At 42.1% G+C, this 17,143-nt stretch overlaps 1 protein-coding gene across 3 annotated transcripts in view; it reads right to left on the bottom strand.

Moving 5' to 3' along the window:
- The window catches only part of cdk14 (cyclin dependent kinase 14), a 266,335-nt gene that overhangs the window by 48,047 nt on the left and 201,145 nt on the right, over positions 1-17,143 (bottom strand). For all 3 annotated transcript variants that reach the window (XM_087837157.1, XM_087837159.1, XM_087837158.1), the window contains 2 exons: positions 15,213-15,352; positions 7,163-7,313 (listed from right to left, as the gene is read on the bottom strand). In XM_087837157.1, coding sequence (XP_087693283.1) covers positions 7,198-7,313; positions 15,213-15,352 — 256 coding nt within the window. In that variant the 3' untranslated portion in view covers positions 7,163-7,197. The remainder of the gene's footprint in view (positions 1-7,162; positions 7,314-15,212; positions 15,353-17,143) is intronic.

Raw genomic sequence — 17,143 nt, forward strand, 5'->3', positions numbered from 1 at the left:
ACTTAACTGCAGTTATGATCAATCCTGAGACTGAAGAGCGTTGGGTTTAATGACATACGTGTTAACAGGTAAAAGCAGAGGGGAAATGGTATTATATGAAATCAACAGCACAGGGAAGTGCAGACACATTGGAACAAGTAGTGCAGAGCTGCAGAGCCTTCACGAGCTTTTTCCACGAGGAGAGGATGAAATGAAAGCCCACATTACTGGCAGGCATTGAACCTGTATGGTTATAAGAAGCAGTGGGAGACTAAAACTAGGCTGATTTGACTGAAGGCTCTCCATTTCTCAAGGCTATGCCTCTGGTTATCCTTCCTCCCCGCACCTCCCATTCCCCCCCTCAGGCTCACAGCAGGAACACACTTTAAATCACTTTGTCCTCTACCTAGAAAAACTTTCTGACAGGTCGTTTTGTGGACAGCACAAATCTATTTCTTCCTGCTACAGAGCCAAAAATATTCTCTTTCTGTCCTGTTGACTTTGTACGTTTTGGACAGTGATGGCTTTAGTAGACAGATATCATGGTAGGATCACACCAGGGGACAAATAGTGCTTTTACTTTCAAGTGAAATGCCTGTACATCTATGAAGGTTTCCTGCATTTTTATCCTCTTCCCCAAAAAAGGCACGCGGCACGGTCTCGGAGATGATACCTTAGGCTCGAGCGAGCGCGTGTGTGTGTGCAGTGAGATAAATAGCTGGCACCTCTACATTTTGGACACTAAAGTCCGGCTTTGCCTGCAGCTGTTATCTTCAAAGTGACACAGTGATGCTCCAGGGCCAGAGTGTCCTGTCGCCGACCTGTGATGGCTCGCCGCACAGATGCGGCGTACAAAGACTGCTGCGTTGTGTGAAGTCTGGCCAGGTGACCGGCAGACGAGCAGAGAACAGCACTCATCAACACGACTTCAAATGTCCAGCACATCTCAGCGATATGAAGGAACCCTTACATGTGGTTATACTGGTTACTCCTTTAATTCAGCACTGAGCTGTAATGGCATTGATTGTCTAGTTCTACAGTTTTCCACTGAACCTCCCACAGACACTGGATATCTGAGATACAGGTAGTAGGAACTAAATGCAAGAACTTTTGTTTCTTTTGGTCAGCTTGTCTTCATTTTGAACACCGACACAGAGGTGGAAACATTTCTTTATGACTTTTGACTTCCGTGTCTGGGATTCCGCTCTGACCCGAGGTAAATATCATCAGAGTGAGAGGGTGATGCCAACCTCTGTGCACCTACCAGTTGTCACCACTAGGGGTGGGGGAAAAAATGGATACTGTGTAGTATGGTGATATTTTGTTTCTAATAATGTATGGATACAGGGACAGCAGAAATCGATATTTTGTTACAAAAAGGTTTTTGTGCTCTGACTTCAGAGCATGTTGATCCTTTTTCTGAGCAAGAATCCTGACATTCCTTCACTGTCCAAATGTGTTTCACTTGTTTTTGGCAGCAATAAACATGACAGTTTACTTATTTTAATTTAAGACATGTTTTATTTTAATTAAGTTTAAAACTTTTATTTAATGTAAAATTATATTTTGTTTTAATTTACTTTCAAATTCTTCAGTTGCTGAAGGGGCTGCATAGTTTTCATAAACTGCATAGTTCAGAATAGCTATAATTGTACCAGATGGTTGATTCAGTTAAGTTGGACTAGACTGTAATACAAACCGTTCAGTTTGTCAACAATAAAACTGAAATGAGAGAAAGACTGAGTGTGAGACTTTGATATTAGAGAAAATGAATATTGATAAAGTTTACCTTTATGTACAGAATCTGAATATCGCAAAATATTTTAAAAAATTGCAATAATATCGTATCGTGGGATGTATGGTGATTCCCACCTCTAGTCACCACCCAGATGAGAATCTATATCGCACCAACCACATCGTTGACTTCGAAAAGGCATAACAGGACTGGCTACTCAGACGTCTGTGCGAGTGTCTACAGCGCAGCATAATCACCTGTACTGTGAAAAAACTAAATAAGTGGTATTTTTAGTGCTGTCAGTAGGTTAAAAAAATTAATTAATTAATCTCACAATTTTCTGTAATTAATCGCAATTACTTGATCAATAGCCTGGTTGCAATTAGATTTTTTCAACGTTATATTTAAGCTTGTAACTGACATTCATGGAATATAATGAAGTAAATGGAGAATAAACACAAAGAATGTTCAATGCTAATTTGAATAGTTTTCTTCTGGCACAGCTTCTCTCCTGTGAAATACAACGTTTTTAAAAACCTATATACTAATAGGTAAGTATACACTAATATATGTGATAATAATGTGATATTTTAAGCTGGAAGTGCTTCGGTGAAAAGAAAATTCCTTCTTGCACAATGTGCAAGATGCTTTATGTTGGTCGACTCTTCTGTCTTGTTATTTTTTTAATACTCAAATTTCCCATCGAGAGAGCCAATGTGCGTTCATCATCTTCCACACTGAGCTGATTGGTTCAGCTGCTCGTCACGACCAGATCAGCTCCCCATTGGCGCATGTGCGAAGGTAACTCTACTTGGATAAACTGCCCGAAATGCGTTGACAGAAACATTTCAGGGATTTTGATTGATTCTGCACTCCACATGCATTAAATGCATTAAAACTACTGATGCTGACAAGTCAGTTAGCCATTTGAAATCATTTGAGAAGCCGATCAAATGCAAGGTAACCTCAGCTCTGCTATGACCTCGGATGTAGCTTCTGATTTGGAAAAACAGAAAAAATATAAAACCAATTTTTTGGGACAACGATGACGCCAACACGGCCTTTTAAAGAACTATTATAGTATTATTGTACCTTGATAAAAAGCCACAAGCTAAACGTTTGTTTAAAGCTCCACGTTTAACCTCTTGTAGCACTTTTTTGGTCTCCACCAGCTGTTAAACTCTATTTTCATTTCTTCTCAGTTTGAACAGTAAGGTGCTGCTGCTCAGCTGCAAAACCAAAACAATGAGCTGAACGACGCTGTGGGTCTCCGAGTATGATCCACCTATTTCGCATTACATGCAGTTGTCGAGATAATTGTTGAGTAATGAAATAAATCAGCTTTAAATTCGATTAAATCTTTCTATCTTAATGAAACTGGAACGACGCTACAAACCTCGGCTGGTTTGTCGTCACAATAAGACCAACTAAGTTCTTGTTTGGACCGAGGCACCGAGCCGTTGAATTGACCTCTTTCATGTTGCTTTTCGCTCCCCGATTGAATCAATGTTTCATGCTTTGTTATGTATTCTGACTGTGAGCATGCTGCATCCAATTCTTCACATACCCTTGCCTAAAGTGAAGTGTGTTGAAGCTCAGAGACAGGGCAGCTGTCTCCCACTTGTTGGGACTCGGAGCTGAACTGTGTGGTCACCGAGCGGATTGATGGGGGGAGCCGTTGCCTACGCTCGGCTCCAAGTTGCATCAGCTAATCTCGTGAATAATGCAGAATCATGAATAAACATAGATGAATGTATTGCAGTACTGTAAAGGAGACCTTTCCCTTATTTCTTCTCCTCTCCACCCCGCCTCCATTTTTTCTGCCCTTCTATCACTTTCAGCTTTTCTCCTTTCCCACAAAAACACCATTTCTTTCTTCCCTCCCTGCCAAAATCAAACACTCCCACTATTCCCCCATCCTCTGTCACTCTGTCTCCATCCTTTTCTTTTGCTCCCCGGCCATAGCAGTGACAGACATTGTAGAGCTGTAGCGCTGCTGTGTCTCAGTGCGGGCGAGTCGGGTCCGGCCTTCACTCTCAGCTCAATAGCTGCATGGGTTTCCTCAAAGGCAGCCATCCAGCCAGCACAAAGCCTGCCCACTGGGAATAGACCCACAAAAGAGAAAGGGGGCTGCTCGCCTTCTTTGCTCTGCTCCGTCTGAAGCGGCCTGCCTCCACCACCTCCTATAAATAATACAACGCTGCCTCAACAAAAAGAAATCCAGCCTTGCTCCCGCAAGCCACTGCTTCCATCTAGGCTTTATTCGCGCGATCGCGCCGCCCTTCCCCTGTCTCCCTTCTCCTCACCTCTTTTACCTCTGATTTTAGCAGAAAAGCTTCAGGAGCAGGGTCGTACATATTCACGTGCATATTACATTCAAGAATTTAGGCTCATTCTTTGAGTACATCTCAGTATGCTGTGTAAATGCAACATTAAGCAAAACTGAAACCATCATGTAAAATCCATTTAATTGTAGCCAACCTTAAGAAACTAGAAACAGCTGATGCTGTATATCTGTGTAAACACAACTGTTAATTGTAAAGAAAGTCATGCTTGTAAGGCTCCACTTCATACCACATTTAAATTCACTGGATAAATGTATTTTTATTTTTATTCACACCCGTATCCAAACAGTTTTGGGTGCCGACACCCCGCCTTTGGCTTTTAGTACGCTCGCCTAGCCAAGAACAAACAGCCAAAAAGCAAAGTGTCCTAATCTACCTTTAGCGCTCTTTAACGGAGCGTCGTTATCTATCTGCAAACAGTTTTACAAAGCATCCGTGTGCCATGGAACCTGGAATGGATTTTTTACTCAATTAATCCTTTTGTTATACGTTTTGTGAGTCCCCCAAATTTGAGATTTTTTTAATTTTAATATATTTAAGCAGAACCTCTGTCATTCATTTATAATCACTAAACTTCAAAGCACTGACATCCTGCACTTTGCTCTCACAAACAGCAGAGCAAAGCCCAGAGCAGCACAGTGATGCTCACATTCACAACACTATCATATTCTACAGTGTGCGGCTGTTTAGTGCTATATTGTAGCGTTATACTGGTGCATGAGTTACATTTGAGGGGAAGCATAAAAAGCCGTGTGCATGTGTTGGTGTAATTTGTCAGCGTATTAATGGGAATGTGTGCACAGGGATTAGGCTGCTATCAGTGCAGCTCTCCCAGCCTGCCAGGCTTTAGGCCTGCTTGGACAAAGAGGCTGATTTCAATGTAAATGCAGCAGCTGAGAGGACACAGCGCTCTCGGTGGGGTGACTTCCACCCTCCGCATGTGCACGCGCGTGCACACACACAGCGAGAGAGAGAAAGCCATTAGCCCCAGATCAGGGCACACACACACAAAATCCCTAGAATAGTAAATACATCGACTTTGTATCAAACCTTTTTCGATGAAACGTCGAGAAATGAAACACTGGAGAAAGTTGGTGACGACTAGATGAGGAGCTGCTGCGTCTGCTACATATATGCACCTGTCAGCAATTACTGATCTAATCTGGTCCACAGTGCACTGTTGTGGCCCTGTGTTGCTCCATCATTAGGCCAACTATTATCCCCACGCCTGGCCTCTGCACCTCTTATTACATGCAAATAGTGGCGCTTTATCTGAGCCCTGAAAGAGAACCCCCGTCTCTAAAGAATGGGACACCCTCTTCGCCTACTCAAAGCCATTCCTCCATCTATTACTGGATTCTCTGCTTTAGTGCAGGCGGCACAGATCTCATGGCTTCGGCGTTAAAAGAAAGGCCGTGGTGGTCGTCAGGATGCAGATCAGTGTCAGACAGAGAACTGAGCGAGGGAATAGCTAATGACTTTCATGCTGTTTGACATTTTTGTGTTCTAATAGACAATATTTCCCATTACATCACTGTTTGATTTTCTTCTTGTATTTATGAGAAAATCGGCTGATTAGTCTTATAAAAACCCAAAGCTGTACAAACATGATTAGACTCAATAACAGGAGCATGAGTGAAAAATAAATCCCACTGCAACATCAGCTCTTGGTAAAATCAATTATAAGAAATGATCCAACTAACAAAGATACATACATATGTATATATGTGGACAGATAAATATGCAGAATATATTAACAAAGCATGAACTGAGAGGAAACATCCAGGTTTACTACTGTTTAGCTAGTTATCCTCTATAAGGCCACACTGTATGCACAAAAGAATAACCTGAAACCATATTTGATCATATAAAGATATGTAACTCTGATAAAACACGACCATAAGCACTTGTTCAACATGTCTTGTTAGAAAATATTAACTTCATAGCATATCCCCAAAGCAGCGGTGGCCTGTGGCTGTGCATGCCTCACCCAAGCTACTTAGCTACTTAGCTAACAGCGCATTCAGGCATTTCAGGTAGGACTACAGATTTTGTGTTTATGAGTGTTAACCTGTGTAGCGTGATTAAATATTATGTGTGTTCAGAGGAACAGCAGGTCACAGATATTCAGAAAATGCTGTAGCTAGCATGACAATCCCAGTAAAGTGTTGCAAACGTCAGTTGTGGTCAGAGCAGTGTTGCCAACTCCTCAGTAAGGAAAATCGCTATTGGTTGTCCTAAAAGTCGCTAGAAGTCGCTAAATGATGTCACCGCCTAATTTGCATGCTGATGTAATTGTAACCTACATTGTTGGAGAGAGAAATAACATCGTGGAAGAGACATTAAGTCAGTTAAAAAACGTCTTAAATGCATTTAGAGTTTATTTAGAACTACAAATTAATTTTCTTTTAGCAATTATTGTTTTTTTAATGTCACAATTCCAACCCTGCTCCTTTACCCGGGCTTGGACCGACAAAAGTGACCCGAAACAGGCACTCTGGTGGAGTTACTTTGTGTGTGTGTGTTCATAAGTAGTTTTACACTCTGTGGTCCACAAAACAACATAACAGTAAAAGAAGAACTGACTGCGTTACAGTCAGTGCGGGAGCCCTGCCCTGACAGCAGCTGGGGGAGGACTATCCTCCACCTGTGAGCGCTTTGGCACGGGCGAGGTGCCCACCGCAGCACCCACTGCTTATTGAGAGTAAGAGCGATACGCGCTTTCATGTTAAAAAGGCGTCATAAATAAGTCTCTAATAACACCAGAAAAAGTCACCAGATTTGTTGCTAGTCACGTTTTAGGAAAAAAAAGTCGTTAAGGGGGTCTGAAAACTCGTTAAATATAGCGACAAAGTCGCTAAGTTGGCAACACTGGGTCAGAGAACAAGTGACCGTGTTTGATTTGAGAACACACTACTCTATCCAAATTCACATGCGACACAAACAAGTACTACTACACATACTACACAAGCAATATAGCACGTGAAAATATGCATATCATTAAAGTTTCACCTTCTGTCTGCATGTTCCATGTTATTCTTTTGAGAGTGTGTTACTTCATGCTGCTTCTGCTGCAGCATGCTGTTTGCTAATGAGCGCGTACCTGTCAGGCAGTCGTGTGCAGGATGCTGCCTCAGGTCAGTGTTTGCTGCCAGAGGATGCCTTTCCATGACTGTTCCTTCGTGCACACACCTGTATGCTGTCCCCGCTCTCTGTCTGCAGCTTGACATTTGGTACGGTGAAGATAGAAGACACTGCAGGGGGAAGAGGACGCGAGCGGATTAGAAGCATGTAGGCTGACAGCAAGAACATTTCCAAGTGAGTTGTTGAAGATAGAGATGCTTATTAAAAAGGGAATATTTGAATATTTATTTGCAGCAAGAGTTTTCCGTGCTTTAATATTTGTGTCGGGAGGAACTGGATCTTTAAATTGCTTCGTGTGGCTCGTTTCAGTTTTAAAATGACCATTCCAGTGATAACACAATCAGTTCAGCAAATGACAGAAATACGTCCCACAATTAATGCCACTGCTTAGTTTGAGTTCATTTCTATACACTATGAGTTTCAACTTGCAGAGACTCGCGACCTCGCCAACAGAGCTAACGCCTTTTAAAACACACGTCCTCACTGGTCTTTAAGGTTTTAATAAATGTTGTAAAAAAAATTACACAATTGTGTGAGTTGCGTTGAATGTGTGAACGTTTTACTGTTGACTTTATTATTTATTTAATTATTTATTGTTATTAATCTCTGTCTCTCTTCCACAGCATGTCTTTATCCTGTCTTCCTTCTCTCACCCCAACCAATCACAGCAGATGGCCCCGCCCCTCCCTGAGCCTGGTTCTGCTCCTGTTAAAAGGGAGTTTTTCCTTCCCACTGTCGCCAAAATGCTTGCTCATAGGGGGTCATATGATTGTTGGGTTTTTCTCTGTATCTATTATTGTAGGATCTACTGTACAATATAAAGCACCTTGAGGCGACTGTTGTTGTGATTTAGCGCTGTTAAATAAAATTGAATTGAACCTGCCACCCTCATGGAGTCTGTTTCTACACATGAGTAGCCTGTGGGGCTTATTTTGTGGGGCTTTAGCAGGTCATAGGGTGCTGGCCTTCTATGGCCCTCTGCAGGTCTGTCTCCTGGTGTCTCCGCCACACTCTTGGGACTGGCGTGTTAGACGCAGCACACCCACTTGAGGTGTCATGGATGGATGTGCAGTCCTGGAACAACTGGACGACCTGTGCAACCTGAATTAGGTGCAAGCACGACCTCCTGCTATCAACAGTAACAGGACATGAACGGAATGCAAAGCTGGAGAGAGCAACAGTCTGTGGTCACTAGGGCTGCCACGATTAGTCGACTAGTCACGATTACGTCGACTATCAAAATCGTCGACGACTGATTTAACAGTCGACGCGTCGTTTGAAGCTTTGTAAGATCACAAAAGACGCAGGAATAAGTAGTAGGATTTAAGAGTGTAATAACGGACTGAAACAGAAGATGGCAGCACTGCATGTACAAGGATGCCAGCTGCCGTTAAACCCTGAAGAAGAAGAAGCTGTGTCCCAGAATTCATAGCGCAGCCCAGCTCAGTTTCCAACAATGGCGGCAGCTAGTTAGTTTTAATATTACTCTTATTATTCTTTCTGGGTCACAAAATAAACGTTTAACGTATTTTCAGGCGAGAATGTAGCTGTGTAAACCTCAAATATCTGCTCAGTTTATCAAGACACCACATATTTTCAAAAGCGCTCCGACGTTTTTGGAGACGTCTGTTACCCACTAGCTCGATAGCTAGCCGGGGGCTAGGCTCACTAGAGCCGTGAGAACACCGGACTCCCGGCAAATCATTTTCAAACCCACCGCCGTCTTTCACTGCTCAGGTTAAACATGATATATAAGTCACTTAGATAACTTAAAAATGTTATTGTTTGGCTTTTTTTAGTATTTTATTTGTTCCTGAGTAAATCGGTTTGGCTGAGATTAAAGTTATAGTTTTTACACAGCTGAATAAACGTCAAGCAGACAGCTGATTATCAGAAGTGTGAGATGCTTGAGAATAGACTCCGGTGTCCTGTTATATTTTAGATAGCAAGGAGTTTATTAAACTTCACTGAAACAATCTGCAAATTTCATTAAAAATTAAACTATCATCTTGTCTTTATTTTTAGTTAGCACATACCTTAAACACTTAAAGCTGTAAGCTAATGATAGTTATATAAGAGCAGATGCTGCTGGTGCAATAAGCTGTACGATCGAGTCTTCCCTTAAGTCTGTTAGGCAGTTTCTTGTGTGGATGAAGACAACAGATACCGCTTGGAAATGGAGTGCCACTGAAATATGTCACAAAACCTTAACTGACCAATCAGCATGAAATGACCAAGTCTTCCTTTTTCACTTCAGACACATTATCGTTGCGGTGTTTAAGAAAGCTACAAAAAGTAGGGGGTTAATTTAGCTCTTTATTTACTAGTACTGACTGACCCCTGAGCTGGGATAGGCTCCACCCACTCCAGGCTTTTAGATAAGTGGAAGAGATTGGATGGATGGACTGACCCCTGTTGAGCCCTCAGCTGAATTACAGCTCATTTCTATACAAAGGACTTAATAGGAACGCCTTCCCTGGATTCAGTCCAAACAGAAGAAGGAACGGTGACCATTGTTTGCAGTTGTGAAGCCTAAACTGCACAGCGAGGCAGATGATTATTAATCATCAAGGGAATTTGGGGGGATGTGAGATGAAACCAGAAGAAGAGCAAACAGCGTCAGGGTTTTCAAACTGGTTGAAGAGCATTAGCATGTTTCATTTTTGGTTAAAAATGTGTAAATCAGCGCGGGGATCCTCTATCTTTGAAGCTCCTTTGGCTCCTTGTCTGGAAAACAATAAGATTAAAAAGCTGCATTTGTAACCAAATTCCTCTGGGGGTGGAAAATGAATCGACGCTGTCCATTGTGAGGAGAACACATCTTCATCTCTGACTCTGAAATAGTTGCAGAGTTTGGAACTGCAGGACAACTGCTGTGTCTCAGTACTTTAATGTCTGTTCCACATCCAGCCCTGAGAGAGGGGGCTTGTATTTTCCTTATCCAAAGGCCTTTGCACTTTTCCACGCACTGCCAGACACCCACACACTCTCACTCAAATCAAATTAAAAATGTCACAAGGCAATCCGCACAGTTAACAGCAACCTCGGGAGCTCCATTGTCTCAGTAATTCTTTCATTGTTCGCTGTAATCTGTCTGGGTATTGTCTGAACAAATCCATAACACACAGGATAATCGAGCGCACAGTTGACCATAGAAAACACATTGTTCGTCAGGGAGGACACGAGACATTTCCTTGACTTTCCTTTGGCGTGTTTGTCATTAGAAAAGTCAGGATATCTTTCATTTGGTTTAACTACACGGCAGTGCAGCACGTTTCTGGCGGGCCGTTCCCATTGGCTCCTGCTTCTGCCAAACAACACAATCGCTATGCTGCAGTCGTAGCCAAATACTCACAGCTGGAGTAATTAGCCACTTCTTTATCTCACACTCACTCTTCATTTGCATAATTTTGACACATCCTTCCCCCACGATACTGAGATACCATTTTCCTGCTTATCCACTCCTGTCCTCGTTTTCTAAACTCTTTTAATTCACTCCCATTCTTCCCTCAGTTTGCGCCGCTGCTTCTCCTGTGGCACACTTGCACGCCGAAAAGAGAGAGATAAAGCGAGCATACAAAAATCAAAACGAGCCATCTCTTTCCTGTCTCTCACTGACCGCTGCCTTCTGATTCTTTTCAGACGCGACAACCTGCTGGGTGCTGATAACAGGATTAATAATGCTGAAAAATCCTAATCGGGGGGAATTAAAAATGCAGTTCTCTCATTAAAATAAGCAGCGCGTCAGTGGTGGCACACTCAGGTCTGCTGAGCAGGCTTTTCACACTACTAATGAATTACAGCGTAAGGGATTTACACATGTATCTGTAGCTTGTCAGACAATATGGATAGGCAGTCATCTCTGACATACTTTCAAGCATTTCTGTAGGATTAATTGAAATGTAGCCTAACTGTGAAGCTTTGCCTAAAGCCGCTGACTGCTGTGCCCAAAATACACGAGCTTCTAACATGAAGATTCGTCGAAAGCTGGGGCTTCTTTACAGAGACACGCTCTCTCTGGGCAAGTAACAAGAGGAAAAATCAAACTGAGCGTATGGCAGTGGACAGCAGAGGTCCAACTGGGCCTACTGTCTCCACGCATCCACGCAGCTGCCTTCTTTTCAGGCATAGAGAGAGACGACTACGACCTACGTGAGCTGAAGAAAGCCAAAAAACAAAAAACAGGGGATGAGAGGCAAAAACATCCTTTTCCACCAAGAGAGAGCCTCAGCAACAAGTAAGAGACACACAGAGGTGACAGACACGTAATAAACACACACCTGCACCTGAATCACCGATCAACCTGACCTGCAGTAATCATGGAAGCAAAGCCACATCAGAAGAGGGGCACACACACACACACACATGGTGTAACCACTGCATCATCGCGTCTGTGTAACTGTTAATAATTCTACAGTGTGTAATTAATTAACAAGCAAATTAATAACTTAATCGAGCATTCAGCCCAGCAGACTCCTCAGCAGTGTTGGGAAGGTTACTTTTAAAATGTATTCCATTACAGATTACAGATTACATGCCCCAAAATGTATTCTGTAACGTATTCCGTTACGTTACTCAATGAGAGTAACGTATTCTGAATATTTTGGATTACTTAATATATTATCATGCTGTTTACAACTACATGAATGTACTATTGCTGTGATTTATTACTGTTACTGAAGGTCCGCGGCTCCGAACCGTAGTAAAGGGACCTCTGGCTAATACGGTGGGTTCTGTGTCGGCTCGTAGCTGAAAACTAGCTTTACTTTGTTGTCTGGGTCAACTTTGCTAGCAGAGACAGAGAGAGGCGTTGAAAGGCTGCTCCAACTGAACTTATTGTTTCAGAGGAAAACACGAACACGGTGTACAGTCGAGTCTTAATAGCTTACTTACAGCTGGGCTCGTCAGGCACTCTTCTTGGCTGCAGTGGTTATTATTATATTTACATGCTTCCAGCTCCCGTTTTTGCTCGATGACAGCTCATACTTTTCCTTTTTCTCCCTCCCTCGCTCACAGACACATAACGTGTATGGCAGTCCATTCTCCCTGCAGCACGGACTACACTGCCCATGATGCTACATTCTTTAGAGCTATACCTGTAGCATTCTGCCTGTTAGCTTAGCACAACAACAACAACAGGCGCTCTCTCACCCAGGAAACACGCAGAGAGAGAGTGTTACCCTGTAACCATGGCAACCGTAACACTGCCGCCTGGAACAACAGAACGTAGCTGTCAAACAAAACCCAAACAGTCCTGACCCGCCACAATATGAAACAGGGAAGTACCGCCGTGTAATCCATTTATTTCAACAAAGTAACTGTATTCTAAATACCACCTTTTTAAACGGTAACTGTAACGGAATACAGTTACTCATATTTTGTATTTTAAATACGTAACGGCGGTACATGTATTCCGTTACTCACCAACACTGCTCCTCGTTGCTGCCTCGCAGTCCATTAAATTAACATCACACCTGACTTGAATTCGGCTGAATCTTTGAAGTTCTCTGCGTCCGGACCACTGTGTGGTTCATGTTTGACGTTTTCTGTCCACTTGCATTTCTGTGCATCTGTGATGGACCAACGCTGACCTAACACTTTCAACTGTATGAAATTGACCCGACACTGGTAACGAGAGCTGGGCTTCCAGCTTTCAGCGACCAAGAACCAAAGGTGGCGTATCAGGTCAGGAGACTTGTGGTTTGCTGGCATGCGTATGGTTTTGTGCACCCCGGGCTCACACTGTCAAAGAGAAGTTCTGTGCAAACTGCAGCTGAGCTTTTTGGACAAGCTTCACTAACCGCCCACACTCCCCACCAGACATTTTCCTCTTCATCACATCCTGTACTATTCAGTACTGAGAGCCTTCCTACTATTATGTGCTGTTCTACTGCACAGTCATTGATATTTCCTATTCCGCACTAATAGATACTGCACTATATTCTTCTAATGTGTACAAATATATACTATATTCTTGCATTTAACTAACTCTGCATCATTAAGCTGTCTGACGGCACCGTATGGCTGTGAGACAGCTGCAGCTGGGCTGTGGGGTTATAAGGAGCGTCTTCGTCCTTGCGGTTCATTTTCACAGTCAGATACAAAAAGTAAAGCATTGTGTGTATAACATGTGTTCAGAATTGAGTTATGACTCCAAGCATAAATGTGATGTCTGATGCAAAATGCAGCAATTCAATGCAGAGCATTTTGAAATGTGCTAATTGTCACCGAGAGCTGTGTGCTGGAGCAAGTTCTGCAGAACACGCTGTTAATGATTAAGTTCAGTGGTTCAAACTATAACAATTAACTTCCTGTTATTTTCAGAACGTTGCAATGGATTTGCCTCATAGTTCTCAGGAGCTGATGCTAATGCTAAGCTACATGTTAGTGAGCTTCTGTACAAACATAACACGACACGCTCACACACGCCGCACACTGTCAGACGTGTTGGCTAAACAAACACTTGGATAATTGATTTTCAGTGATACATGCTTGGACACACATACTGGGGAAAAGCTAAATCTCACTGCTGCATCCAGACTTCCATCTCTGCTCGGCCATCTTGTTCGGGGGGTTTGAATACAGTTATGTTAAAACTAAACAACAAAGACTAACATTGTCCAGCTGTGCTGTTGTTTTTAGAGTGTTTAATTTGATACATAACAGTGATTTTTTGATTTAATATCACGTGACTGACAGACACTTGCTTATGTCAGGTGAAAGAAAGAAAAGCGTGTCCCTTCAAATTTAAATGACTCATCACATGTTTCTGTTTCATAGCCTGTTTTGGATTTTTTCCAAAGGATAAAGTTAGAAGACAATCATGGACAGTCATGACTTGAACTGATTCATGATGATGTTTTAATTGAGCACAGACCTCTGCCTGCATACACATTCCCCATGAACAGTATGGCGACTGTGTTAACCCTTTAAGACCTATTATAGAACCAAGTCCGCCAGAGCTTATATTATATTTTTACATGCTGTGGAGCCATTTTTGGGAGCATTTCAAGTTGCTATACATCAATACAACCATTACAGCCCAAATTTTAATAATATGTATGCATTAAGTGCATAGTAATTACATAAATTGCAAAAACGTGCAATAAACTACAAAAAAAATTGAAAATCGTTTTTGTTTTTTTACATTTATTTCTGGTTAGAGAAATTTAAGAGGCTTATCCCTCAAAACTGTAAATACAAAAGAGTTGCACAAAATAGTTTCCCACCACAGGAAATGTATTTTGAGTGTCTTCATAGTTTTATTTTTGAAATACACCAATTTTTATACACTGCAGGAAAAACGAAAATAAATATTATAATGCAAATTTGCAAAAAAGCAGCATATGCATCAAAATAAACTATTTCCAGCAGTGCAATATGAGTCCTAAGCATCCCAGAAACGACACAGAAAGTCATAAAGTCAAACATAACTTTTAAAAACACCAGTATAGGCTCATGAGGCCCTGATGGTAAAAAAAACTACATTTCCACGAAAATGACGTCACTTCCGGTTCCTGCGCTTTTTATGCAGTTTTTGCAGCTATATGTGGAAGGAAACTGTGACCGAGGACAAGCTGATGGCATAAGATGTAAGTACAACTCCTCCAGTTTCATATGCAAAATAATTATTGCGCTAGCTCACGTGGTTGCAGAGCTACCGGGATTTAAAAGTAGTTGCACAAAACGGAGCGTGCTGCTCCGACCGGTTTTAAAGGGTTAACGCATCATTTGAATGCACAGTAATCACCAAGGATCTCAGAATCAATCTTTTTCCCCCTCAAAAGGCTCATTTTTTGATTTTATTCAGACTTCCTCAGCCTGTCAGTAGTTCATGCAGCCAAACAGAAGCTTGTTCGCACTTTTTATTTCTTTAGTGAGCAGACAGAATTGAAAAGGACACAAAGTTAGCAGAGAGGCAGGATCTCAGCAATCTCTATCAGCACTCTATTTCAATACATGGTGGCAAATGGCGGCGACACTGCAGGCAATGATGATGCGTTACGTACTGTCCTGCAGCTCCCAGAGCCGTGGAGGAAGGTTGCTGAAGTATTCGTGGTTCAGCGCTGCCTGAGCTGACAGCCGGTTCTTTGGGAAGCACTGGAGGAACTTGGAGGCCAACTCCTCAGCATGGTCCACATAGCCCAACCTTAAACACACAGTTACACACAGTCAGACACCAGAGTGACAGCGAAAAGACACGTGAACAGTATATCTGGAGATATATTCATTGGAAATAGGCAGTAAAGGCATCCAAGTAAAATACAGTCAGTTTGTCCTGAACACAGACAGAGCAACTTTCTCCAAATCACAGAGCTGCTGACAACAAAAAGAAGGCGGTTTAATTATGCTGAAGGTTTGCTGACTCGAGAGGAAAAACACATCTAAGAAACGCACACGTGCAAAAGCTCACACCTTTTTCTTTTGAGTCTGAATCATACATGTTGACTGGGTCACCGTGAGAAACAATGAAAGGCCTCATTAAAGAAAGACTGTGTGTGTGTGTGTGTGAACTGGGAGTCACTGAACTCCTGAACCAGCCCAGCTAGCAGCGCCGAGGGAGACGAAAGATTGAAAATAAGCGAATAGCAACAGATTCAGTCAGTAATGAGGCATCTACTGCATTAAATAAACATGATGTTATTCTGCGCTGCTCACCGGCCCCACGCTCGCAGTACTCACAACGCCTCTCATGTTCTCTGGCTTTCTCGTGGCTGAGTCCCCAGTCAAGCGCTCTGACAGCCACTCCCATGACTCTCAGAGGGGATCTCGACTCAACTTATCAGCGGAGAGAAGCAGGGAGGATAACTCTCTGTTCAACTCATCAGCGCCACTCAGAACAGAAGCAGAGATAAAGTTAATGAAGTCCATCAGGGCCTCTACGAGCCTCTTTCTCATACTGGGTGTAACTTTGCTGAAAACTTTGAAGACAAACCAGACAGTGTGTGAAAGTGTACCGACAGATGAAGGCCTGCTGTTCTACGGTTTTCTGTTTTAGAGCCAAATGATAACATTAGGATTAAGATGAAAGAGGTAACAGCCGTGATTTTGTGCAACTATTTTATATTTTGGAAGCTCAAGCAGACAAAATACCACAAAAAAGGTTAAACAAAGAGCTTCATTAAACAGAAAGTATCCAGGTGTCATGTTTTGCTGTGTGGCAGGTGGAAAGACCCAATCGACGGACGATTAAACTCAAAGCACAACTTTATTTGCTGGGTACACTCTCCATGAGAAATTACCTCCACAAAAAACTCAGGAAACTAAAACTATGAAACACAGGCAACCAGTGTTGGTCAAGTTACTTGAAAAAAGTAATCAGTAACTAATTACCGATTACTTCACCCAAAAAAGTAATCCCGTTACTTTACTGATTACTTATTTTCAAAAGTAATTAATTACTTAGTTACTTATTTACTTAGTTACTTTTTAAAAACACGATTTACAACCTGAATAGGTGATAAAGTGATAGATCTTTCAGCCCAATTCTACTTTTTCTACATAATCATCATACAAAATGTAATCAAATGGAAAAGTCTCTTTTAAAACTTGTTTAATTAGTTTTAATCTTTTAACTTTATGCATCAAGCAAACATTTAATTATCTGCAACATTCTCTGACTGGAAGAAATTAGTTTAACATTTAAACCTATTTTCTGCACATTCCAGCACATAAAATAAAATATTTTTGTGTGTTTACACTCAGTCTTTCAAATAGATGCAAGTAAAACACAGCAGAAAATAAATAAAGTCAAAGACTAGCGGTCCTGTTGCTCTATTTTCACCTGTAAAGCAGGAGTGGGGTAGGCGGAGGGTTACCCTGGTGCAGGTGTGCAGCGGTCAGTGGAAGAATCCACAAGTTTCTCTGTGAGTTTCCCATTACGTCGTAGCTACTCGGAGCTTGTTTGGAAGTTTAGGGGTTTTTTTCTCTGTAAAAAGAA

The sequence above is a fragment of the Neolamprologus brichardi genome, unplaced genomic scaffold, assembly GCF_056152115.1.
Source record: "Neolamprologus brichardi isolate AB-2024 unplaced genomic scaffold, ASM5615211v1 NODE_ptg000008l+_length_2720982_cov_1, whole genome shotgun sequence".
Lineage (NCBI taxonomy): Eukaryota > Metazoa > Chordata > Actinopteri > Cichliformes > Cichlidae > Neolamprologus > Neolamprologus brichardi.